The 24,677-nt window shown below is 53.7% G+C and overlaps 4 protein-coding genes across 14 annotated transcripts in view; 2 read left to right on the top strand and 2 right to left on the bottom strand.

Moving 5' to 3' along the window:
- Nucleotides 1-2,661, top strand: part of psen2 (presenilin 2) — a 5,828-nt gene extending 3,167 nt beyond the window's left edge. Inside the window, exons 6-11 of the mRNA XM_068320573.1 lie at nucleotides 1-129; nucleotides 307-405; nucleotides 637-717; nucleotides 1,398-1,484; nucleotides 1,594-1,709; nucleotides 2,390-2,661. The exon at nucleotides 1-129 is cut by the window's left edge and continues 92 nt beyond it. Of these exons, the coding sequence (XP_068176674.1) occupies nucleotides 1-129; nucleotides 307-405; nucleotides 637-717; nucleotides 1,398-1,484; nucleotides 1,594-1,709; nucleotides 2,390-2,545 (668 nt within the window). The 3' untranslated portion in view covers nucleotides 2,546-2,661. The remainder of the gene's footprint in view (nucleotides 130-306; nucleotides 406-636; nucleotides 718-1,397; nucleotides 1,485-1,593; nucleotides 1,710-2,389) is intronic.
- Nucleotides 2,662-3,474: 813 nt separating this feature from the next.
- dpy30 (dpy-30 histone methyltransferase complex regulatory subunit) lies at nucleotides 3,475-4,648 on the bottom strand. The gene is made up of 5 exons (XM_068320577.1): nucleotides 4,541-4,648; nucleotides 4,080-4,120; nucleotides 3,903-3,950; nucleotides 3,683-3,822; nucleotides 3,475-3,602 (listed from the first exon to the last, which is right to left on the bottom strand). Exons 1-5 carry the CDS (start codon nucleotides 4,629-4,631, stop codon nucleotides 3,530-3,532), a joined length of 393 nt encoding a protein of 130 aa, XP_068176678.1. The 5' UTR covers nucleotides 4,632-4,648; the 3' UTR covers nucleotides 3,475-3,529.
- A 154-nt stretch (nucleotides 4,649-4,802) lies between these two features.
- Nucleotides 4,803-11,469, bottom strand: srd5a2a (steroid-5-alpha-reductase, alpha polypeptide 2a). 3 transcript variants are annotated; one of them, XM_068320574.1, is made up of 6 exons: nucleotides 10,974-11,469; nucleotides 7,315-7,618; nucleotides 7,076-7,239; nucleotides 5,643-5,744; nucleotides 5,420-5,570; nucleotides 4,803-5,348 (listed from the first exon to the last, which is right to left on the bottom strand). In XM_068320574.1, the coding sequence occupies exons 1-6, from the start codon at nucleotides 11,089-11,091 to the stop codon at nucleotides 5,282-5,284; spliced, it is 906 nt and encodes a 301-aa protein (XP_068176675.1). In that variant the 5' UTR covers nucleotides 11,092-11,469; the 3' UTR covers nucleotides 4,803-5,281. The 3 variants fall into 3 exon arrangements, with proteins under 3 accessions (XP_068176675.1, XP_068176677.1, XP_068176676.1); XM_068320576.1 differs by lacking the exon at nucleotides 10,974-11,469 and adding an exon at nucleotides 8,548-8,619; XM_068320575.1 differs by lacking the exon at nucleotides 10,974-11,469 and adding an exon at nucleotides 8,186-8,324.
- LOC137599628 (CSC1-like protein 2) lies at nucleotides 5,757-24,541 on the top strand. Of its 9 annotated transcripts, none has more exons than XM_068320568.1 (24): nucleotides 5,757-6,113; nucleotides 13,984-14,202; nucleotides 14,291-14,370; nucleotides 14,648-14,686; nucleotides 15,327-15,417; nucleotides 15,495-15,532; nucleotides 15,772-15,914; nucleotides 17,162-17,213; nucleotides 17,325-17,433; nucleotides 17,636-17,706; nucleotides 17,934-18,014; nucleotides 18,084-18,207; nucleotides 18,285-18,418; nucleotides 18,653-18,790; nucleotides 18,868-19,021; nucleotides 19,098-19,204; nucleotides 19,269-19,355; nucleotides 19,426-19,491; nucleotides 19,564-19,726; nucleotides 19,797-19,902; nucleotides 21,226-21,393; nucleotides 21,462-21,577; nucleotides 21,683-21,766; nucleotides 21,977-24,540. In XM_068320568.1, the coding sequence occupies exons 2-24, from the start codon at nucleotides 14,035-14,037 to the stop codon at nucleotides 22,160-22,162; spliced, it is 2,505 nt and encodes an 834-aa protein (XP_068176669.1). In that variant the 5' UTR covers nucleotides 5,757-6,113; nucleotides 13,984-14,034; the 3' UTR covers nucleotides 22,163-24,540. The 9 variants fall into 9 exon arrangements, with proteins under 9 accessions (XP_068176669.1, XP_068176664.1, XP_068176666.1 ...); XM_068320563.1 differs by lacking the exon at nucleotides 5,757-6,113 and adding an exon at nucleotides 8,439-8,561 and having other exon boundaries at nucleotides 21,977-24,541; XM_068320565.1 differs by lacking the exon at nucleotides 5,757-6,113 and adding an exon at nucleotides 8,439-8,561 and having other exon boundaries at nucleotides 21,980-24,541.
- The last annotated feature ends 136 nt before the right edge of the window (nucleotides 24,542-24,677 follow it).

Genomic DNA, 24,677 nt, shown 5'->3' on the forward strand with positions numbered 1-24,677 from the left:
ACTGGCGGGGGCCCCTGACCCTCCAGCAGGCCTACCTGATCCTCATCAGCGCCCTGATGGCCCTCGTCTTCATCAAGTACCTGCCCGAGTGGTCCGCCTGGGTTATCCTGGGGGCCATCTCCGTGTACGGTGAGTCAGTGGGGTCCTCTAGAGGGCCCCAGAGCCCCCCCAGAGACGGGGTGGTCCGCTAGATGGCCCCCAAGAACCCGGAGCCCACAGAAAGCATCCGACCACATGAACCATGAGGATGTACCTGCTAGCCCCGCCCCTCCCATCATGCCTTGCTCAGGTGTGTTTGTGTTCCAGACCTGGTGGCCGTCCTGTGCCCTAAGGGGCCCCTCAGGATGCTGGTGGAGACGGCGCAGGAGCGCAACGAGCCCATCTTCCCCGCCCTCATCTACTCCTGTGAGCCCGCAGCTAGCAATGCTAACACGTTCCCATAGCAATGCTAACATTTACAGCAAGCAATGCTAACACATTCACATATCAATGCTAACTTCCAAAGCTGATAATGGTAACGTTCAGTGCTAACATATATAGCTCACAGTGCTATCTCCTGATGAGTATACTGGTACCAGGTTAGCCACCTGTTAGCGTGTTAGCTGCTGGTTTGACCCTCTGATGGTTTCTTTTCAGCGGCCATGATGTGGACGGTGGGCGTGGCAGGCATGGGGGGCGTGGCCATGGCGAACCCGGCGGACGCCCGGCGCCCTGAAGGTTGTGTTGACGTACACGTCACAGCAAACAAACAAACAAACAAACAAACAACAGACCAGAGGCCTGTCCCACAAAGCTGGATTAACCTAGTCAGGCTTCCTCTTCCTTATCTGGCTTCACTTACCCAGACATCCACCCTCCAGATGTTCGGTTCCATAAAGCCGGCTATCAACTCACTAATCCAATCCAGACTTGTCCACTCTAGATCTGTGCGCCCACATAAAAAGGGCGGAGTTTGCTGCATGGGGTTACAGTCATTGTTCAGCCAATCCCACCGGATTACAGCCATCCCTAAATATTCTCTCTGCCTGAGCGCTCTGCACACAAGCTGTGACCCGAGATCCACCGGGTTCTCAGGGAACGGACGGCCCGTTTTCAGGAGAACCGATTGGTCAGTAGGTGGGGCTGTTATACCTGCTGAGCTCTGATTGGTCAGTAGGTGGGGCTGTTATACCTGCTGATCTTACCCTGAACTTATCCTGCTCCGGAGCAGGTTAGGTGTTCAGCATAGGTTACCACGACAACGTTGCCCGATAGAAAGTCATCCACCTTTATGGTACTGAAAAGCCAGGGTTAAGCCTGAAGTTATCTGGCTAAACCGTAATCCAGCTTTAGGGTACAGGCCTCTGGTCAAAGCGTTTGTGGGCGGGGCATGTGTTCACTGTTACCTTGTTTCACAGTGGAGGAGGCGGAGCCTGGTGGCAGGAGGGCGGAGCCTGAGAGTCAGCAGCCCCGTCATTCTCCACAAGATGAGCTGGAGGAGGAGCGTGAGTCTGTGATGTCACAGATCAGCTGACCAATCAGGGCCTGGGACTAATGTGTGTGTGTGTGTGTGTGTGTGTGTGTGTGTGTGTGTGTGTGTGTGTGTGTGTGTAGGCGGAGTCAAGCTGGGTCTGGGTGATTTTATTTTTTACAGCGTTCTGGTCGGTAAAGCTGCAGCGACAGGCGGAGACTGGAACACCACGCTGGCATGCTTCGTGGCCATCCTGATCGTAAGCTCCGCCCCTCCCCCCTGTCTCCCCTCAGGGCCTTTGCCTCACCCCTGTCTCCCCTCAGGGCCTGTGCCTCACCCCTGTCCCCCTGTCTCCCTTCAGGGCCTGTGCCTCACCCCTGTCCCCCTGTCCCCCTGTCTCCCCTCAGGGCCTGTGCCTCACCCCTGTCCCCCTGTCTCCCCTCAGGGCCTGTGCCTCACCCCTGTCCCCCTGTCTCCCCTCAGGGCCTGTGCCTCACCCCTGTCCCCCTGTCTCCCCTCAGGGCCTGTGCCTCACCCCTGTCCCGCTGTCTCCCCTCAGGGCCTGTGCCTCACCCCTGTCCCGCTGTCTCCCCTCAGGGCCTGTGCCTCACCCCTGTCCCCCTGTCTCCCCTCAGGGCCTGTGCCTCACCCCTGTCCCCCTGTCTCCCCTCAGGGCCTGTGCCTCACCCCTGTCCCCCTGTCTCCCCTCAGGGCCTGTGCCTCACCCCTGTCCCCCTGTCTCCCCTCAGGGCCTGTGCCTCACCCCTGTCCCCCTGTCTCCCCTCAGGGCCTGTGCCTCACCCCTGTCCCCCTGTCTCCCCTCAGGGCCTGTGCCTCACCCCTGTCCCCCTGTCTCCCCTCAGGGCCTGTGCCTCACCCCTGTCCCCCTGTCTCCCCTCAGGGCCTGTGCCTCACCCCTGTCCCCCTGTCTCCCCTCAGGGCCTGTGCCTCACCCTGTTGCTGCTGGCGCTGTGCAGGAAGGCGTTGCCTGCTCTGCCCATCTCCATCACCTTCGGTCTGATCTTCTACTTCTCCACTGACTTCCTGGTCCAGCCCTTCATGGACAACCTGGCCAATCACCAGTATTACATCTGACACAAGCCACGCCCCCACGTCCTCCTCGTCTGGTGATGTCACCACAGGAAGTGATGTCAGGCAGACAGGAAGCTGAAACTGTTGACCAGCCAATAAACACTCCTGATTCACTCTGATTGGACGAAACTGTCAAATCTGTCCTGGAGGTCATGTGACCTGACAGGAATCGCCTCGTTAGCACCAGAGACAACTAGCTTGATGCTAATTGAACTGAAAATCTGTCTTTTAATTCAGTAATGATACACATGATCAGGGAGTTAAACCAGGATTAAATTAAACCAGGTTCACATTAACCTTGTTTAATTTAACTCTGGTTTAATCTGCATCTAGTTTCCTCTGAACCTGGTTTAAAATAAACCTGGTTTAATCTAGCGGCCCTCAGGGGGCCGGGGGTTCTGAAGCTTCTGTTCGGGTTCTTTAATGACGTCAGATTAATATTTTGAAGTTTGATGAAATGATTCAAACTTGAAACAGCAGCTCTCAAACAGAATGGTTAGCTTTAGCGCTAGCTGCCTTTGTGTTCTGTATGTTCTATATTCTGGGGGTGTGGTCATTCTGGGGGCGGGGCTGTGCTGAACCAGAAACATGTTTGGTTTGTTGAATAAAACCTGTTTTGGAGCCTTTCAGCCCGTTTTAGATGCTGGTTTTGGTTCGGACTCACCTGATTGGCTGGAGCCACCCTTAACGAGCTGAGGTTGGACACACCCCTAATTAACCCGTGTCAGCAGGCTTCAGGCCACACCCCTCGACCACCCGCTGCGCCCCCTCCCCTCAACCGCCTGCCAGAAACAACTGATGTCATGTGATGTCATCAGATAGCCGACCAGACGGTGGCGCTAGAGGTCAGGAAGTCGTTTATTCAGAAGAAATTTATGTTCCTAAAGGCCGACTGCGTCTTTCAACCCCTTCAGAATAAAAGCACAGAGCAGTTCCGCTTCAACAACACCTTTAATCCGGATTAAAACACTAATCTAAGCGTCTGCGTTAATTCCGCTCCTCAAACTGGGCTTTGTTCTTCAGCAGGAACGCCGCCAGGTACTCGATGGGGTTGGGAGGTCTGTGGAGGAACCAGAGGTCAGACCGTTACACGGGTGGGGCTCGGCCCAGCAGCCAATCGGGGCCTAGCCCCGCCCTCACCTGTCCTTGGCGAGCAGCGACAGCCCCTGCAGCAGGATGGGCACCACCGTCTGGTCCAGGTAGGCGCGGGTGGGCAGCGCCTGCAGGTCCACCTTCTGTTTGGGCTTCTCTGGGTTCGCCTTCTCGCTCTCCACCGCCCTCTGCAGCGCAGGAAAGCATGCTGGGAGTCCGCCGGCCCTGGTGCTCGGCATGTGTGTGTGTGTGTGTGTGTGTGTGTTACCTGCAGGTTCTCCGTCAGGCCGTACTCGGCGTGTGGGTTCTCTGAACCCTGCAGGACAGGTGTGAACAGGACAGGAGTCACACACACCTGACCATCATCATCATCATCAGTGAAGCCCCGCCCCCTCCCTGTGCTAGGCTAGGCTAACGTGTGCGGCACACAGGTGTGTTTACTCACAGGTGTGTGTCCCTCCATCGTCTGATCCGCGTCCGTGTGATCTGAAAGACACGAGCATCAGTGACGTCATGCCTGCGGTGCTCACGTGGAGCCGCCGGTGAGAGAAGCTCGTGACGAGATGACCTGACCCGCGAGCCCCTCAACGGCAGCAAACACCGGTGACGTCACCACGTCACGTCATCGTCCGCAAAGATGTAATTCTGAACCGCTGGTCGCTCGGTGATGACGTCATTGGAGCTAACCCTCCGGTTTTTCTTCATCAACGCGGCCGCATCAGTTAGCATTGTCGTTAGCTTAGCTCCTCTTAGCATGTGTGTCCGGTAGCCGGTGCGGTTTGAGGAGGAGCCGTTAAATAATCTGATCAAAACCCGGAAATGTTCCGAACCAACCGGAGCCCTCCGGGACCCCCCAGAACCCTCCGGGACCCCCCAGAACCCGCCCTGGCTCAACAATGAACTCACCGTCCGCCATGTTTGTTTGGATCCCACGCAGGAAGTCTGGCGTACGGCGATTCTCAGTGGGCTTACGTACACAGCGGCCGGCAACGCGCATGCGTAAAGACGACGAGGGGACTTTTCACAATAAAAGCACGACCTCGTTACGGTCGTTCTGTAGGTTTGATGACGTTTCATCTGCACCTCCTGTTGATGAACAAGTCTAAATGTATTCACCTGTCATCAATCAGTCAATCAATCAATCAAGACTTTATTTTCACGCAGCTGCTACCAACGAGTCTCAGAGAAAACAAAATAAAAAGTGAGCAATAAATAAAGATGTAACAACAATAAAAGATCTAAATAAAACAACTGAGGATGTGTAGTGTAGCATCAGCTTAGCATCAGCTTAGCATCAGCTTAGCATCAGCTTAGCATCAGCTTAGCATCAGCTTAGCATCAGTTTAACATCACTTTATTAAATTTAGCATTGGCTTAACAACTGTTTATAGCAGTTTAAAATCAGTCTAAAATCACTTTAGTAACAGTTTAATATTTCTCATTAGTTCAGTAAAAGTTTAGCATCAGTTTTGTAACAGTTTAGCATCAGGTTAGCGTGACGTTAGCATCAAGCCTTCTCCATGTGCCGCTCAGGAGGGATGAAGGTTCTGCTGGTCCAGGTGTGATGCTGCGGTCCGGGGGCGGGGCTGATGTGGGTCCATGGACTCCATGTTGGGCCTCGGCGCCGGTGGAGGAAGCTGCTATGCCTCAGAAGATGAAGGGCACGAGCGCCTTCCTGGAGGGGGGGTAGTCCTGGAACCGCCGCTGGTAGTCTCTGCAACGAGTCCACAGGTCAGTGGTTCTGGTCCCACTCACACACCTGAGTCCTGGTGCCGGTCAGACCACCTGTGGTGCTGGTAGGCCCTGGGTCCAACGGAGCAGGCGGTGAAGACGGCGAAGGCGAAGGTGGGGGTGGCCCAGATGGCGACGGCGTACCCGAACCACTCCACAATCTCCCCCAGGAAGTTTGCTCCAGACACCAAATCAAACATGCCTCCTGGAAAACAGCCACACGTGAAGGTTGTGACCCACAGCAGAGGGGTCAGGGCTGGGGGGCGGGGTCTGTTACCGCGGGGGATCCGGTAGACGGTCTCTCCGGGCCGCCTCAGGCGCCGCAGGATGATGTCACTGTGGACGTTGACGACCATCCCCACGGCAAACAGGACACAACCTGCAGGAAGTCAGGGGCAGTCAGACCCTCTGTTACCATGGCAACACACCAGCAGATCAGTTAGCTGAGATGATGCTAGCAGGCAGTTAGCCCTAATGCCTGTGACGTGATGAACGAACCACTGACACCACATTAGCCTGAGCTAAGTGTTAGCTTCGTGTTAGCATCACCAGGTAGCATTTCATGACTCTAGTCAACGTCACAGCTAGCTGGAGACGCTACGCTCCATGCTAACTATTTATTCAGGTTATGTTTTCTTTCCAGACATGTTCTTACAGCAGACGTCACTCCATCAGTGTTGGAACGTCAACAAGAAGAAACGGATGACGGCTCCAACACGCCAACCAGATCCACACGTTACACCCACAGGTAAATTATGTTGTTTAAACATTAAATTGTTGTTTTCAATCGTCCATTCAGTCCGTAGACGTGTGTGTCTGACGTGTGTGTCTGACGTGTGTGTCTGACGTGTGTGTCTGACGTGTGTGTCTGACGTGTGTGTCTGACGTGTGTGTCTGACGTGTGTGTCTGACGTGTGTGTCTGACGTGTGTGTCTGACGTGTGTGTCTGACGTGTGTGTCTGACGTGTGTGTCTGACGTGTGTGTCTGACGTGTGTGTCTGACGTGTGTGTCTGCACACGTCTACATCCGTTCACCGTCTGGTTTGCTGCACCAAGGTCACACTGATATTTCTCACAGGTATGACACGTGTAGTTTAATAATCCATGTCCATCTGAGATATTAACCTTCATTCACGTCAGAAATACAACCTTCAAAGTCAAGTTTTTAAATCTTTTTTAAAGGCAGGTGGAGTTCCTAGACTCCTGTTTGTCCCAGTTTGACACCAGTGAACCATAACGAACATGTTTCCAGTGTTCTTGATTTCTTCTGTAAAATCATCTTTCCTCTCAGCTGGTATCTGGATCCATTCCTCTGTATTTGTGCTCATATATTGTGTGCTAAACCGTTATTGGCTGCTTTATACATGAGTTGTACAGTTTAACAGCTGATGATGTCACGTATGTTCAGTGGTTCAGATTGAATAAATAACTGATTTGTCTGAGCTCTGCAACGTTCATGTGAACGATTCTAAACACTTCTGTCACGCCGAGTCACGTCAGCGGACGCCGAGTCACGTCAGCGGACGCCGAGTCACGTCAGCGGACGCCGAGTCACGTCAGCGGACGCCGAGTCACGTCAGCGGACGCCGAGTCACGTCAGCGGACGCCGAGTCACGTCTGGATGTGACTCATCTCTCTGACTCGTCATTGTCTCAGCTGCCCTCTCGGAGGCGGAGCAACGTGGCCCCACCTGCGTTCCTATTGGCTCACCTGCAGCCACGCGCGCCGTCCCCAGCCAGGTGAGGTCAAAGGTCGCGCAGTGCAGCAGGAAGTGTCCCTGCAGGAAGCCGTTGAGCGAGCAGAAGGCGGCGGCATAGAACATGATGGGCAGTGGGACGGGGCGTCCTCGGGTCAGGGGGGCGTAGATGAAGCTCCTGCAGAACAAAGTCAGCTGACTGGGGGTGGGCTGAGGTCAGGGGTGGGCAGGGCTAACGCTGATGACCTCTGACCTGTGGAAGTAATGCAGCATGAAGGTGCAGAGCAGCAGCGTGGGCCCCGTGGTCTGGGGGCTCCTCCTGGAGCCCCCCAGCAGCAGCACCAGGGGCACCAGGAATGCAGGCGCCTCCTGCAGGAACCAGGCCAGTCTGGCGGGGCAGCAGCGCCCCCCCCCCACCGCGTAGCGGCCGTACGGCGTGCAGCTCCGCCTCTGGTGCAGCAGGAAGGCCACGCCCCCGATGAGCAGAGTCCCGCTCAGGCAGGAAACAGCTGAGTCGTGACACTCCATCAGGTGCTGGGGGGCTGGGGGGGCAGAGGCTGGAAAAGAGAGGCCATGTGAATCCTCTCTGGAGGTAGTTGAATCACAGTATTTACATAGATTAGCCTACATGTTTATATTTACATGCTTGTTGTCACGGCTGAAGGTATTTCTAAATTTGTATACATATGTTATTATATATAATATAGAGTTATAGAATATTATTATTATACATCTATATTTAAGTCTTGTGCTGGGAAGGTGAGCTGACAGTGGGAGGAGTCAGCTCACCTCCGCAGCACTGCCGAGGCGCCCTTGAGCAAGGGGCCGTCCCCTTTATAAGTTGCTCATTTGGTGAGCACCAGGAAGGAGCTGGCCGCCACCCTGCCCCCCCTGCATGCCTCTAGGCCCCTGTGTGTGTGTGTGTGTGTGTGTGTGTAACAGGCCTGTACACTCTATATGCGTGAGACTAATAAATGTGCTCGAGTGGACTCATGATCTACCGATGGGGATCATTTCAGTAATTTAAATTAAATTAAAATCAAATTGCTATTGACATAAATTGACACATTTATATTCCCATGTATTTGTGTTTATCTCTACGTGTATTGACGGTATTGACAGACCGTCTCCGGTGTCGTTGGCCCAGTGGCGCCCCCCGGTGGCTCAGACACATCAGGGACAACCAACACCCGAGGCCTGTCCCATGACGCTGGATTCACCGAGCCGGGCTTCCTCTTCCTCATCTGGCTTCACTGACCGAGACGAGGACGCTCCGTCACGTGACGCGGTTAGGGCCCGCCCACTTTCATACAATGGAGTCCAACAACTTTAAACAACGAAACACCCGTGAACGGGCAGGAACCGGTGAAACCGGCGATGTGGACACAACACGACCGGTACCGACCAACGCCACCCGAGCCACGTGACGTCACAGGAGTAAACAACACGAGACAAAAACAACGGGACGCGGAAACAAACAACTTACCTGCTGCTAGAAGGGTGGGCGGAGCTACGGACAGCCGGAAGCTACCACTTAAACACAGTCACATGAGTGTGTGTGTGTGTGCGTGTTTGTGTGTTACTGTGTGTGTGTGTGTCTGTGTGTGTGTGTGTGTGTGTGTGTGCGTGTTTGTGTGTTACTGTGTGTGTGTGTGTGTGTGTCTGTGTGTGTGTGTCTGTGTGTGTGTGTGTGTCTGTGTGTGTGTGTGTGCGTGTTTGTGTGTTACTGTGTGTGTGTGTGTGTGTGTGTGTCTGTGTGTGTGTGTGTGTGTGTGTGTGTCTGTGTGTGTGTGTGTGTGTGTGTGTGTGTGTGTCTGTGTGTGTGTGTGTGTGTGTCTGTGTGTGTGTGTCTGTGTGTGTGTGTGTGTGTGTGTGTGTGTGTGTGCGTGTTTGTGTGTTACTGTGTGTGTGTGTGTGTGTGTGTCTGTGTGTGTGTGTGTGTGTCTGTGTGTGTGTGTGTGTGTGTGTGTGTCTGTGTGTGTGTGTCTGTGTGTGTGTGTGTGTGTGTGTGTGTGTGTGTGTGCGTGTTTGTGTGTTACTGTGTGTGTGTGTGTGTGTGTGTCTGTGTGTGTGTGTGTGTGTCTGTGTGTGTGTGTGTGTGTGTGTGTGTCTGTGTGTGTGTGTGTGTTTGCTGTATCTGTCCGTCTGTGTTTTGGCGCCACCTGCTGGCGGATGTGCGTCATTGCGCCCTTCCGCCCTCCGTCTCCTCTGCGCCCAGCCGCCGCGGCTCCGCTCCGCGTCTGTCCCCGGTGAGCCCTCCTCCATTTTAACGGACACCGGCTGCGGCCCCGCGCGGCGGAAGGACGCGCTGATGCGGCTTCGGTGTTTGATCTGATCGTGCGTGATTCGGTGTTTTGTGCGGGATGGCGGCGCTGCGGCAGGACGGTGCGGCGGGCCGTTAGTGCGGAGCTCTGGTGTTTCCTGCGGTGAGGTCGTTGCTGCGCGGCGGAGGAGGACCGGCCCGGTTCAGGTACCGGCTTTATTCTAATTGGTTTATTTCTGCGGGCTTGATGCGGGCAGAAAGCGGCTTTGCGTGAGCCGCTCAGCGGCTTGACGGGCGGCTCCAGGCCGCCGTCTCGCCGCCGCTCGGCGGCCTGCCGGCGTCAGCGCGCCACGGCTCCCCCCGGGGAGCATCCATCCGGCCCGCGGGGCTCCGGTGCTCCGGGCTGGGTTACGTAACGAGCAGAGGTCACGGAGTACCGGTCGGTGATGCGACCGGATCTCGGCCGCCTGGCGGGCTCAGCCCCCCCCCCCGGTTCGTTACCGACACCGTTTAACGGGCCGCCGTGACGGGCGGGGGCCGGGCTGCAGGTGCAGCAGGGCCGCCGCTCCATCCAGGTGGCACCTGGGACGGTTCCGGTTCTGGTTTAGGATTTAGAAATTCAGCTGCTGGAGATAATGATCAGCAATCTATAATCAGGGATCAATAATCAGGGATCAATAATTAGCCTTATTTCCTGTTTGATTTGTGACCCGAGGTCCAGAAAATGATCCGGTTCCGGTTCTGAACCGTCCTTCAGATTTAAGCAAGTGCTAACGGAGCTAACTAGTGCTAATGGAGCTAACTAATGCTGCTAACTCGTCCTGCTAATTGAGCTAACTGGTGATAATGGAGCTAACTCGTGCTGCTAATGGAGCTAACTAATGCTGCTAATGGAGCTAACTTGTGCTGTTAATGGAGCTAACTGGTGCTAATGGAGCTAACTCGTGCTGCTAATGGAGCTAACTTATGCTGCTAATGGAGCTAGCTGGTGCTAATGGAGCTAACTAATGCTGCTAATGGAGCTAACTTGTGCTGCTAATGGAGCTAGCTGGTGCTAATGGAGCTAACTAATGCTGCTAATGGAGCTAACTTGTGCTGCTAATGGAGCTAGCTGGTGCTAATGGAGCTAACCCGTGCTGCTAATGGAACAAACTAGTGCTTTTAGGCTGCCACGCCCCCTTCATGACCAGGTGGGGCGTGGCTTCAGGAACTGACTCTGGACCGTCCCTGTGGGGGGGGTTCAGGAAAGGGGGGCATCTGCAGCCCAGAGATAAACTGCCAGTGGGCGGAGCCAGGTGTCAGCTGACAGATGGGTGACGGCAGCCTGACAAGACGCCCGAAAGTCTGCCGGACTGGGTGTGGTTCCTGGTTCCTGACCTGGGTCTGGAAGCCGTTGAAGCCCGGGTCAGGAACCAGACTAAAACCAGACCCGGGTCTGGTTCCAGTCTGGTTCCAGACCCGGGTCTGGTTCCTTGTGGGTCTGGGGTCTTATCAGCTGACTGCAGGCCTGAATGGGGCGACCCGGGGAGACTCTCGCTCTGTGACGTCATGCTGGTCTGAAAAGCGAGACGCGTTCTGGTGGGACCGCCCCCTGCAGGCCGGAGGAGGACCGGCTAGCGGTTAGCGGTTAGCAGCACACGGAGGTTTACCTGTCCAGCGGGTCCAGGGTCGTGTTTCTGGTCCAGGTGGAACCAGAGTCGGTTTAAGAGCTGGTTCAAATAGTCTGGACCGGGTTTGGAGGCGGGGTCTGTCTGGAGGCGTGGCCATGTCTGCAGGTGGAGACGAGATGAGTCATGCTGCTGCACCATGACAACGGGGGGGTGCGGGGTCGCTGAGCTGGTGGAACGCTCCACACGCTGCTCCTGATTGGTGCAGCTGCAGTCGGTTTGTCCTGATGGGGACGCATCACTTCCTGTTCCTTTAGGTCACATGTATCAAACTCAAGGCTCGGGGGCCAAATGTGGCCCCCCACATCATTTAATGTGGCTCTCAGAGCATCAAAGGTCAGAGTGTCTAAAATAAATAGTTCAATAGTGTGCTTTGACCAAAACTACATTTCCCACAATGCAGTATTTCAGCCCATTTTAACTCTGACTAAACGTAGTGAACAAAGTTAACGTCCTAACTTGTGTCTGATGTTATTTTTCTTTATTGATTGATAGTTTGATCCTTGATTGATGGAGTTCTGTGGGTTTAATAACCTGACAAATGAAAAGGATTTATGTTAGAACAGAGAAACAAACAAACATGTTTTTTCTGTCTAACTGTAATGTTTGGAACTAGAATCAGTCAGAAATTCACTTATTTAACATTAAGGAGTAGTTACATTTAGTTACATTACACTGAGTTACATTTAGTTACATTTATTAGTTACATTAAGGAGTAGTTACATTTAGTTACATTACACTGAGTTACATTTAGTTACATTTATTAGTTACATTAAGGAGTAGTTACATTTAGTTACATTACACTGAGTTACATTTAGTTACATTTATTAGTTACATTAAGGAGTAGTTACATTTAGTTACATTACACTGAGTTACATTTAGTTACATTTATTAGTTACATTAAGGAGTAGTTACATTTAGTTACATTACACTGAGTTACATTTAGTTACATTTATTAGTTACATTAAGGAGTAGTTACATTTAGTTACATTACACTGAGTTACATTTAGTTACATTTATTAGTTACATTAAGGAGTAGTTACATTTAGTTACATTACACTGAGTTACATTTAGTTACATTTATTAGTTACATTAAGGAGTAGTTACATTTAGTTACATTACACTGAGTTACATTTAGTTACATTTATTAGTTACATTAAGGAGTAGTTACATTTAGTTACATTACACTGAGTTACATTTAGTTACATTTATGAGTTACATTAAGGAGTAGTTACATTTAGTTACATTACACTGAGTTACATTTAGTTACATTTATTAGTTACATTAAGGAGTAGTTACATTTAGTTACATTACACTGAGTTACATTTAGTTACATTTATTAGTTACATTAAGGAGTAGTTACATTTAGTTACATTACACTGAGTTACATTTAGTTACATTTATTAGTTACATTAAGGAGTACAGTGGTACCTCTACTTACGGATGTCTCTACTTACGAAATTTCTCAGCAGGAAAATAAAAAAAGAAATTTCGACTTACGTAATGTAAAAACACAGTTTGGGCTGATACTCGCAGCTCCCACAGGTTCCTGAACGCAACATTCTCATAGCTGCTCTGCCATTGGCTATTACCTAGCATCCTGGCATCCCATTGGCTCAGAGGGACCTCTGTGTGGAGCTACATAGGTGTCTGTGCAGCGTCCTCGTCATTCAGCCCTCGACCCATGAGGTGTTCTGATAGTTTTACATAAATATATTAACTTTTAGAGTATTCACTATGGACCCCAAGAAAGTGACGGAGAAAAGAGGAAAAGAAAAGACCAAGAAAAGAGTTTTTTTGTCCGTACAAACAAATCAAGAGATGATAGAAAAGCCTGAAAAAGGGATGCGTTTGGTTGATCTCACCAAAGAATATGGCCGTAATGCATCTACAATCACCACGTTATTAAAACAAGAGGAAGTTTAAGGAGTTTAAGGCATCGCATGGGTGGTTGGAGAAGTTCAGAAGGAGGACTGGAATTCACTCTGTTGTTCATGGGGGGGCAAGAGGGCATGAACCAAAGAGGGCAAAAAACAATGAGGACAGCAGTTAAAAGGTAAATGACCATCATTATTTTTCTTTAGTCTTATACACAACTCTCATTTATTGTGTAATAATCCAATCGTAACATGTATTTGTTACATGTTTTGCTGCATTTTTATGCTTTATAAAACATGTCTGAATTTTTGGGGGGCATTTACATGGAAAACGCGTCTTACGAAATTTCTTCCAGAACCAATTAATTTCGTACGTAGAGGTACCGCTGTAGTTACATTTATGTTACATGTAGTTACATTTATTAGTTCTGGTCCTTTGAGGACAGTTATGCTGATGATATGACCCCCGGTTTGACCCCCCCAATGTTGACTCCCATCCTACCGGTTAGCTAGCATCCCAGACATCCTACTGGTGTTGTACTGGTTTATTCAGTGGTTCTACTGGTTTATTCAGTGGTTCTACTGGTTTATTCAGTGGTTCTACTGGTTTACTGGTGGTTCTACTGGTTTATTCAGTGGTTCTACTGGTTTTAACTCTCGGTCTGGTTCTGGACAGGTTGACTCGCCTCTTTGTCCCGTCCTGTGATGTCATGATGACATCATCATCCAGCCGTCGCTGCAGCGTTGTGTCAGATGTTCACTGAGGCAGGAAACTGGGTCAGACACTGCTGTCAGGGTTACCATAGCAACAGGCTGCAAAGGCATGCTGGGAAACGTAGTGAGCTCAGAGGTCTGTCAGCTGTCAGAGATCATCACTCTCTGACCCAAATCCTTCCCAACATGCACTGCAGCCAGTAGAGGGTCACTCCAGCCTTCTCCTTTGGGGCGGGGCTGGGGGCGGGGCTGGGGTGGGGTGGGTGGTCATCTTCCATCCTGTTGTCTGGTTGGTGGTTCGTTCCGGGCTGAACCCTGTTCTCTCATTGGTTCCCTGGACACTGATGGTGTCATCGGTCAGAGGTTAAAGGTCACCGCTCTAACCCTCCGTCTCCTCTCAGGTACTCTGCCGGGATGCGGCAGTGAGCAAACTCTCATCACTGACCGTTACCATGGCGATTTACGGAGGTGGTCCCGCGTGCGGCGGCCAGCACAATTGCTCCGCCCACAGCGAGTCCAAAGCCTACTGCTACTCCGCCCGCATCCGCAGCACCGTGCTGCAGGGCCTGCCCTTTGGGGGCGTGCCCACTGTCCTCGCCTTGGACTTCATGTGCTTCCTGGTGAGTCGCCGCCCCATAAACAGGGACACGCCCACCTGCAGACGACCTCCGACCTCACGGACCGCTAACAGGAAGTCTTCTCCCTCAGGTGCTGCTCTTCGTCTTCTCCATCCTGAGGAAGGTGGCGTGGGACTATGGCCGCCTGGCGCTGGTCACCGATGCCGACAGGTAAACCAGCCGCTGATGTCATGGGGGCGGGGCCTCAGCAGGAAGTCACAAACGCTCCCGACTCAATAAAATCCCTGCTGATTTGAAAGAGTCCTCCTGCATACGGCGTGACGATTGGTCGGCCAAACAGACACGCCCACAGGTGTGGGAGGAGATCAGATCGCTGACCTGGAGGGAGCGCCGGTCAGATAATAAACATGACTGATGAGGCCACGCCCCCACAGCTCGGTGGGCGTGGTCTCATTGATGTTGATTTTCTGTCTCTTTTATCCTGAAGCCTGGTGAAGCGTTTCCGTGGCGATAAGGAGCGTGAATAGTACGTTGCTGTTTCCTCCATGTTTGCTAACACCCGCCTCCTCCTCGGCCACGCCCATTAACAGGGTTCTGCTCTCTGATTGGTTTGCTTGTGTGTATGGGAGGTGATTCATGTCGGACGTCTTCAGGCTTGTTAGCGGCTCACAAGCTAACTAGCTTAAACGTCAGCTAAGCTCCAGGCCCCCTGGGGCCGGTTGCCGTGACGATATCCATGTTTCCGCAGCGTCGATCACCCCCCATACGTGTGTGTTGGGCTAACATGATGCTAACTGCTAACCTGTGTTCCTTCCTAACGTTAACCAGCCGACGGCGAGACAGAGATAACTATGAACCAGTGAAGAGGTAAACCTGTCGCTAGCTAGCTTGTTGGCTAGCGTGTTGGCTAGGGTGTTGGCTAGCGTGTTGGCTAGCCTCAGACAGAACCGGACCACAGGTTCTGGTTCTGTCTGAGGGGGTTTAGAGCTGTGAACTGTTTGGTTTTGTGAACATGTGTTACTTCCTGTTAGCGTCTGTCGTGAGTCCGTTGGGAGGTCGGAGCAGCTAGCAGCTACGTGCTAGCAGCTTCATGCTAGCAGCTACGTGCTAGCAGCTACGTGCTGGCAGCTACGTGCTGACATGGTAACGGCTGTGTGTGTCCCCAGCGTGGCGTCTGCGATGCATTCGGAGACGCCGGACCGGTACGAGCGTCTGACGTCGGTCTCCAGCTCAGTGGACTTCGACCAGCGGGACAACGTACGACCTTCCTCCTCCTCTTCCTCGCTATGCTAGCATGTAGCCGCGCGTTCTGATTGGTCTGTTTCTCACTGCAGGGTTTCTGCTCCTGGCTGACGGCCATCTTCAGGATCAAGTGAGTCTGACAGCGCCACCAGCTGGTCCACTGCAGCTTTGCCAGTGCTAGCTGCTAGCGGCTAGCGCGTCATCTGACTATTAGCATTTACGCTTCACATTCCTGCCCAGCTGGGATTCATGAATAATGCATCCTCAGCGCTGACCTGCTGACTCCTCCCCCTCTGCTGACTCCTCCTCCTCTTCTGACTCCTCCCCCACTGCTGGCTCCTCCTCTGCTGGCTCCTCCCCATCCTGCAGGGACGAGGAGATCAGGGAGAAGTGTGGCGAGGACGCCGTCCACTACCTGTCGTTCCAGCGCCACATCATCGGCCTGCTGGTCGTCGTCGGCGTCCTCTCCGTCGGGATCGTCCTGCCCGTCAACTTCTCTGGAGACCTGCTGGGTGAGAACCAATCAGCAGCCACAGCCACGCCCACCAATCAGCAGCCAGAACCACACGGCTCAAGCCCAAAACCAGGAAGTGTCTGAACAACACAGGAAAGAGTTAGAAACCAGCAGCTCCTCCTGTAGCTAGCTACAGCTAGCAGGTAGGCTAGCTACAGCTAGTCAACCTCACCAATACAATTCAATGTTTAAAGTCAGCTATATTAGCATGTTCTAACTTAGCAAGATTAGCTTGTTTTAACTTAGCGTGGTTAGCACAGACGCTGGTTTATATTCTAAATGAAACCGAACAGGAACCAGATGTACATGTCCGCCAGACTAACTGGTCCAGTGTGTGGACCCCTGGTCCTGGTCTCAGGTCCTGGTCTCAGGTCCTGGTCTCAGGTCCTGGTCTCAGGTCCTGGTCTCAGGTCCTGGTTTGTCTGGTTGTTCCAGTCAGGATCATCAGTGCTGATGCTTTTCTGAGCCAAGGAGCTCCAGGACCTCCATCCAGAGAAGGTAACAGTAGGTCTGTGGTGTAGGTCTGTAGTCTGGTGTAGATCTGTGATGTGGGTCTGTAGGTCTGTGATGTAGGTCTGTGATGTAGGTCTGTAGGTCTGATGTAGGATGTTGGTCTGGTGTAGGTCTGTAATGTCTGGTGTAGGTCTGTGATGCAGGTCTGTAGGGCTGTGATGTACGTCTGTGGTGTAGGTCTGTGATGTAGGTCTGTAGGTCTGTGATGTAGGTCTGTAGATCTTTTGTAGGTCTGTGATGTAGGTCTGTGGTGTAGGTCTGTAGGTCTTTTGTAGGTCTGTGATGTAGGTCTGTGGTGTAGGTCTGTAGGTCTGTGATGTAGGTCTGTAGGTCTGTGATGTAGGTCCGTAGGTCTGTGGTGTAGGTCTGTGGTGTAGGTGTGTTATGTAGGTCTGTAGGTCTGGTGTAGGTCTGTGATGTAGGTCTGTGGTGTGGGTCTGTGACATGGGAATCCTAGGGGCGGGGCCAAACGTGAAGTATGACTGTGATTGGACGGTGAACAGTGGTGATGTTATGTCAGGGTCATCACCGCGGTAACACCCAGAAGCTTTGACCTTTTCGTGGTTGAGACTCTCCGGACGCTGGTGGACTTCCTGTTGGGTGTCTGTCAGAGGGCGGTCCTGGTCTGACCCCAACCACCTGTGGACCCCTCCCACCTCAAGGCTTCTGCTCATTAATTCAAAGAAAGTCATCATGCTAACTGATGCTAACTGATGCTAACGTTTCTTCCAGAAAACAACGCTTACAGCTTCGGCCGCACGACGATAGCCAACCTCAAGTCTGGGTGAGTCCAGAGCACACCTGTTAGCCTAGCCTAGCCTAGCACAGCGCCAAGGTTAGCCTAGCTTAGAGGGGGTGTTAGTGGGCGTGTCTGACTGGTGGGCGTGTCTCTCAGGACCAACCTGCTGTGGCTCCACACCACCTTCGCCTTCATGTACCTCCTGCTGACCGTCTACAGCATGAGGAGACACACCTCCAAGATGCACTACAAGGAGGACGACCTGGTAGGACTAACACACACACACACACACACACACACACACACACACACACACACACACACACACACGCATGCTCCAGAGCTGGGGTGGGGTTAACTGATTGTGGATGTGCTTGATCAGGTGGTATTGATGACCTTCTGGTCAGTATTGATCAGGACTGATCTGTGATCAGCTGACGGGTTAATCCCAGTTCTTTGTCTTGCAGGTGAAACGAACTTTGTTCATCAACGGCGTCTCAAAGTACGCCGAGGAGACGCAGATCAAACAGCACTTTGAGTGAGTTCATGTGACATCATCACCTCACTGTCTGACATCATCATCTCTGAGCGCTGCCATTGGTTGATTTCACACTCGTCAGTCGTTGCTCGTCATTAATATTTAAAGTGTTTATTTTTGTTGACACCAGACCACCAGACTAGCGCGTGTTAGCTGTCCGCTAAAGTGTCAGCGTAGCTTAGCGTTAGCGTCTGTGTGCTAGCTAACGTGTTGGCGTGCGTCCGCAGGCAGGCGTACGAGAACTGCACGGTCCTGGAGGCTCGGATCTGCTACAACGTGGCCAAGCTGATGGCGCTGAACGCCGAGAGGTGAGCTGGGTGAGGGGCAGGTGCATTGTGGGAAGTCCGTCAGTCTGAACGTGCGTCTCCGCGGCGCAGGAAGAAAACGGAGCGCAGCAAGAAGTTCTTCACGGACCTGATGGCGAAGGAGCACGTCCCCACCATGATCAACCCCAAGCCCTGTGGACACCTCTGCTGCTGCGCCATCGCCGGCTGCGAGGAGGTGAGTCAGTGCCGGCTCGCTGCGCCGCCCAGCGATAGCGTGTTAGCATGACTCAGCGTGTTGTGTTGGTGCCGCAGGAGGAGGCGGTGAGCTTCTACACCAAGAGGGAGGCCAAGCTGAAGGAGGAGTACCGCAAGGAGAAGGAGAAGGTCCACACCAAGCCTCTGGGCATGGCCTTCGTCACCTTCCAGAACGAGGCCATGACCGCCATGTAAGCTGGCCCCGCCCCTTATTTGACCCCGCCCCCTCTCTGCAATGTCCTCTGGGATCATTAAAGTGTCTGTCTGTGTATCTCTGAGCCTTATGTGAGTCCTCACATCACGGCTCTGATTTGATTTGTTAAGAAAACCAGTAAAAAATCCCTTTGGCCCTGGCCCCGCCCCTTTTCTGACTTTGCCTCTTCTCTGACCCCGCCCCTTTTCTGACCCCGCCCCTCTCCCTGCAGCATCCTGAAGGACTTCAACGCCTGCCAGGTGCAGGGCTGCCGCTGCCGGCTGGAGCCGCGCTCGTCTCAGGTCAGCGAGGCGCTGCACGTCCACAGCTGGAGCGTCTCCTACGCCCCCGACCCCCAGAACGTCCGCTGGTAGGTCGGCACGGCACGGCACGGCACGGCCCCGCCCCCGACCCCGACCCGCCTCACCACCCGCTCTGCCCCCACAGGGAGCACCTGTCGCTGGGCGGAGTCTCCTGGTGGATCCGCTGCTTCATCATCAACTGCATCCTGTTCCTGCTGCTCTTCTTCCTCACCACGCCAGCCATCATCATCTCCACCATGGACAAGTTCAACGTCACCAAGCCCGTGGAGTACCTGAATGTAAGCGGGGGCGGGGGCACAGGCGTATCATGGGGCGGGGCCGATCTGACGCTTCTGATTGGTTGTCCCCGGACAGAACCCCATCGTGACGCAGTTCTTCCCCACGCTGCTGCTGTGGGCCTTCTCCGCCCTGCTGCCCACCATCGTCTACTACTCCGCCTTCTTCGAGGCCCACTGGACCCGGTAGGCCCCGCCCCTCCGTAAACCTCCCCCCGCCCCCCTCCGCTGATCCGGTTTGTCTCTGCAGGTCTGGGGAGAACCGGACCACCATGCACAAGTGCTACACCTTCCTGATCTTCATGGTTCTGCTGCTGCCGTCGCTCGGGCTCAGCAGGTAAGCCCCGCCCCGGCGGCCTCCGACCCCCTGACCCCCCCGACCCCCCTGACCCTGTCCCTGTCTCCAGCCTGGATGTCTTCTTCCGGTGGCTGTTCGATAAGAAGTTCCTGGCCGATGCCACGGTGCGCTTTGAGTGAGTGCCGCGTCAGTGGGGGGGGGCGTGTTCTGATTGGCTGAGGTGACAGGTGGGCTGCGTCCCCTCCAGGTGCGTCTTCCTGCCGGACAACGGGGCGTTCTTCGTGAACTACGTGATCGCCTCGGCGTTCATCGGGAACGCCATGGACCTGCTGCGCATCCCGGGGCTGCTGATGTACATGATACGCCTGTGCCTCGCCCGCTCCGCCGCCGACCGCCGCAACGTCAAGAGGGTAAGGGGGCCTCCGGCTGGGGCGGGGAGGGCCACGCCCCCAGCTTGACGCCAGCTTCCTGTCTTTGCAGCACCAGGCCTACGAGTTCCAGTTCGGGGCGGCCTACGCCTGGATGATGAACGTCTTCACCGTGGTGATGGCCTACAGCATCACCTGCCCCATCATCGTGCCCTTCGGTGAGTACCACCAGTGGAGAACCAGTACCACCAGTGGAGAACCAGTACCACCAGTGGAGAACCAGTACCACCAGTAGAGAACCAATACCACCAGTAGAGAACCAGTACCACCAGTGGAGAACCAGTACCACCAGTACCACCAGTAGAGAACCAGTACCACCAGTGGAGAACCAGTACCACCAGTAGAGAACCAGTACCACCAGTACCACCAGTGGAGAACCAGTACCACCAGTGGAGAACCAGTACCACCAGTAGAGAACCAGTACCACCAGTGGAGAACCAGTACCACCAGTGGAGAACCAGTACCACCAGTAGAGAACCAGTACCACCAGTGGAGAACCAGTACCACCAGTGGAGAACCAGTACCACCAGTAGAGAACCAGTACCACCAGTAGAGAACCAGTACCACCAGTGGAGAACCAGTACCACCAGTAGAGAACCAGTACCACCAGTGGAGAACCAGTACCACCAGTGGAGAACCAGTACCACCAGTGGAGAACCAGTACCACCAGTGGAGAACCAGTACCACCAGTGGAGAACCAGTACCACCAGTGGAGAACCAGTACCACCAGTACCACCAGTGGAGAACCAGTACCACCAGTACCACCAGTGGAGAACCAGTACCACCAGTACCACCAGTGGAGAACCAGTGCCACCAGTACCACCAGTGGAGAACCAGTACCACCAGTAGAGAACCAGTACCACCAGTACCACCAGTGGAGAACCAGTACCACCAGTGGAGAACCAGTACCACCAGTAGAGAACCAGTACCACCAGTGGAGAACCAGTACCACCAGTACCACCAGTAGAGAACCAGTACCACCAGTGGAGAACCAGTACCACCAGTAGAGAACCAGTACCACCAGTGGAGAACCAGTACCACCAGTGGAGAACCAGTACCACCAGTGGAGAACCAGTACCACCAGTAGAGAACCAGTACCACCAGTACCACCAGTGGAGAACCAGTACCACCAGTAGAGAACCAGTACCACCAGTGGAGAACCAGTACCACCAGTACCACCAGTAGAGAACCAGTACCACCAGTGGAGAACCAGTACCACCAGTACCACCAGTAGAGAACCAGTACCACCAGTAGAGAACCAGTACCACCAGTGGAGAACCAGTACCACCAGTAGAGAACCAGTACCACCAGTGGAGAACCAGTACCACCAGTACCACCAGTGGAGAACCAGTACCACCGGTGGAGAACCAGTAGATCCAGTGATGTGGACCTGGTGTCAGACCATCTGTAGAAAAAAAAACGGGTGTGACCAGTGACCTCTGACCTGTGCCCTCTGACCTGTGCCCTCTGACCCCCCCCAGGTCTGATGTACATGCTGCTGAAGCACCTGGTGGACAGGTACAACATGTACTACGCCTACCTGCCCTCCAAGCTGGACAAGAAGATCCACTCCGGCGCCGTGACCCAGGTGGTGGCCGCCCCCATCCTCTGCCTCTTCTGGCTGCTCTTCTTCTCCACTGTCCGCACAGGTAGGCCCCGCCTGGGGGACGGCCCCGCCCCCCACACTAACCCACGCTAACCGGCGCCTGTGCCTCAGGGTTTGAGACGCCCACCTCCATGTTCACGCTGGTGGTCCTGGTGGTCACCATCGTGGTCTGCCTGTCCCACGTCTGCTTCGGACACTTCAAGTACCTCAGCGCCCACAACTACAAGGTAGCCAATGATTGGTCCAACATCACATGGTCTGCTGCTTCTCCTCTGATTGGTGCAGTCACATGGTCACATGGTCTGCTTCTCCTCACTGCGCCTGTGTCTCAGATCGACACCAAGGACAGCGACGCGGACGCCGTGGAGAACGGACGTCCATCCCGGGCCTCGTCCTCCCCCCCCAGCAAGTCCCAGGTAAGGTTTCTCCAGACCTGGACCCGGATCTGGACCCGGGTCTGGACCTGGATCTGGAACTGGACCCAGGTCTGGATCTTGACCTGGATCTGGACCCGGGTCTGAACTTGGATTTGGACCCGGGTCTGGACCTGGATCTGGACCCGGGTCCAGGCCTGAGTCCTGTCTGGAGTCCCTGCTGACCCGGCGCTGGTTGCGGTGTGTCCCCAGCAGCAGATGTACATCGCCCAGGTGCTCCAGGACCCGAACTCGGACGAGCCGGGCGGCGGCGGCGGCGGCGAGGAGGACCGAGGCTCCTCCCAGGACGATGACATGCTGAACGGGGGCAGCGGCATCAACGAGGCGGACTTCCAGTCGGGGGAGGACAGTCTGATCGCCAACGAGGTCCACCAGTAGCTGGGGGCGGGGCTAGAGGGAGGGGGCGGAGCTAGGCACCACCTAGGAAGTAACAAACCCACTGACTTGTAGCTGACGAATCCACTCGTACACGACCAGTGTTTTGGCTCCGCCCCCTCCCAGCTTGAAGACTGGATCCTGACCTTTGACCCCGGCACCTGGTCACGTGTGCATGCAGTCGCTTTACAGAGCCACGAGCCAAATCGCTCCTGTCGGGCGGGGGCGGCGTTTAAACATGTGCCTGGTCTGACTCCTCCTACTGGGCTCGGCGCCGTCGCCTCGGCGCCGTCAGCAGGCAGTGGCTGCCAGGTCGCCGTGGCAACCGCACTATAACCACCAGAAACCGTCGTGTCAAAGGGAACGACCGTCAGTCAGAACCCGTCTGACAGGTGAGGGCGCCGCCCACACGGCACCGCCCAACGCCAGGATGATCGCACACACCCATAGAATGCTACGCTAGCGCCGTCAGGTTAGCTCCAGATTAGCTCCAGGTCATCTTCAGGTTAGCCTCAGGTTAGCTGCAGGTTAGCCTCTCAGCTTTGACTGAATTTATTCACGTGTTTCCTGTTATGTCTTGTTAGCCAGCTGGGTACTCAACAGTTGTTCCTGCAGGCGGCTAACTGTTAGCACGCCAAGAAGCTAACTCTAGTTCAGCTTGACCTACAGGCTACATTTATGCTAACTTACCCGTAACTGGTTCAGGATGTGGTTAAAATTAGCATCAATGTCCAATCTGTGTTCAGGTTAGCATTTTGGTTTCGCCTGATTGTTTAGTCACATGTTGACGCTGGTTAGCTGACAGCTAGTCACCTGTTTGGTGTTAGTTAGCAGAGCGCTAAGCCTGCTAGTATTGGTGTGAATGCATAAAGAGGCCTGGAGCCAATGCTAAGCTAAGTTAGTTTTCACATTCAGCACATGGAGAAAACATTTCAGACTGGTCTTTAGATGCTAAAGGCTAACTGCTAGCTAACCCCAGCTAAACAGAAGAAATACAAACCAAACGCTCAAATTTAACAAATAATTTAGACGTGAAGTTTTGTTAGCAGTCGCTGCTAATATTTAGGGTTGGGGTTAGCTAGGCTAAGCTAGGCTAACTCACTGATGTGCAGCTCTGATGATTTCTTTATGAGGGTTCAGTTGCCATTTTCCCATGATCCTCCTGGTGCCTGATGAGGCGTGCTAGCTAGCTGTTCCTGACTGGACGAGCTTTAAGGCATCACGCTAACCACAACCAACAGAACCGCCTGATGGCGCCATCATCAGGAGGAGAAAGGAACTGCCCACAATGACAGAACAAAGACCAGTGTCCTGGCGACGCCTCCAGGGTGTACCCTGCCCCTTGCCCGTAGACAGCTGGGTTTAGCTCTGCAAGACGGGATGGTTACCATGGCAACATGCTGGAGATCGCGCAGCGTTTGTAGAGCCGGGACCCTGTCACAGGGTCCAAGGTCGCCAGTGCCGACAGGAGGCGGGGTGCCGCTGCGTTCACTGGCGCCTCGGTGGGCGTGTCTCTCACCTGGACTGAAGGTCTGGAGCCGGACGGAGCGACCAGATGTCTGGAACCAGAACCCGGCGCCCCAAGACTGAAATAACGTGTGTGTAAAGTACAATGTGTGTAAAACACAAGTGTGTAAAATACAAGTGTGTAAAATACAAGTGTGTAAAAAACAAGTGTGTAAAATACAACGTGTGTAAAATACAACGTGTGTAAAATACAATGTGTGTAAAATACAATGTGTGTAAATAGCTGTTGACTTGAGCTGTACCTCTCTGAGACACCCGGGGCTGACACCCCGTCTCTGGGCCGACGCCCCGCCCCGGGCTCTGAGCTGACAGCCCATTGGTCCACGTCATGCTTTTATTTATTGCTGTGATTCTATTTATTTTCACGTCGGGTGTTTGAACGTTTGTCCTGTTTTCTTGATCAATAAAATTTGCTCCCATCTGTAGAAGTGGTCAGTGTCTGCGTAGTAGTGTTTATTAGACAGTAACTGTTTGGTGGTGATCAATCGGTATGATCAGCTTCCGGTGGTTCTGTCAGTTCTGAGCCAATCAGTGAATGACATCGTTTGTCTCGGGCTTCCTGTTTAATTCCTGTCGACCGCAAGTTGTAGTTGTCTGTTAAAAACAGCTTTTCATGGCAGGTCAGTCGGTCATCTTCAGATCACCACCTCTGTATCCACGGCAGCGGGTCACGGGGAGCCTGAGCCTATCTCGGCAGCATCGGGCGTGAGGCGGGGGACACTCCGGGCACGACGCCAGTGCACCGCGGAGCCACACACGAAGACATACAACCAAGCACACACACACTCATTCCTACGGGCAATTTGGAACGGCCAATCAACCTGAAGTGCATGCTTTTGGAGGTGGGAGGAAGCCAGAGAACCCGGAGGAACCCACGCAGACACGGGGAGAGCGAGAGAACTCCACACAGAGCGGGACTCGAACCCGTGTCCGCCGTGTTGTGAGGCGACAGCGGTAACCACTGCGCCACCGTGTTCATAGCAGGGGAATT

The sequence above is a fragment of the Antennarius striatus genome, chromosome 8 (genome assembly GCF_040054535.1).
Source record: "Antennarius striatus isolate MH-2024 chromosome 8, ASM4005453v1, whole genome shotgun sequence".
NCBI lineage: Eukaryota > Metazoa > Chordata > Actinopteri > Lophiiformes > Antennariidae > Antennarius > Antennarius striatus.

Coding starts and splice junctions, on each gene's coding strand:
- dpy30 (XM_068320577.1), bottom strand. CDS start 4,631: ATGCGCGTTGCCGGCCGCTGTGTACGTAAGCCCACTGAGAATCGCCGT. Junction 3,951..4,079: donor CGATGGAGGGACACACACCT/GTGAGTAAACAC, acceptor CCTGTCCTGCAG/GGTTCAGAGAACCCACACGC. Junction 3,603..3,682: donor TCGCTGCTCGCCAAGGACAG/GTGAGGGCGGGG, acceptor GTTCCTCCACAG/ACCTCCCAACCCCATCGAGT.
- srd5a2a (XM_068320574.1), bottom strand. CDS start 11,091: ATGGCCACGCCTCCAGACAGACCCCGCCTCCAAACCCGGTCCAGACTA. Junction 7,240..7,314: donor ATGCTGCATTACTTCCACAG/GTCAGAGGTCAT, acceptor TTTGTTCTGCAG/GAGCTTCATCTACGCCCCCC. Junction 5,745..7,075: donor GACGGCGCGCGTGGCTGCAG/GTGAGCCAATAG, acceptor GACTTCCTGCAG/GTTGTGTCCTGTTTGCCGTG.
- LOC137599628 (XM_068320563.1), top strand. CDS start 8,439: ATGTGGACACAACACGACCGGTACCGACCAACGCCACCCGAGCCACGT. Junction 19,205..19,268: donor TTCGAGGCCCACTGGACCCG/GTAGGCCCCGCC, acceptor TTGTCTCTGCAG/GTCTGGGGAGAACCGGACCA. Junction 19,356..19,425: donor CCGTCGCTCGGGCTCAGCAG/GTAAGCCCCGCC, acceptor CCCTGTCTCCAG/CCTGGATGTCTTCTTCCGGT.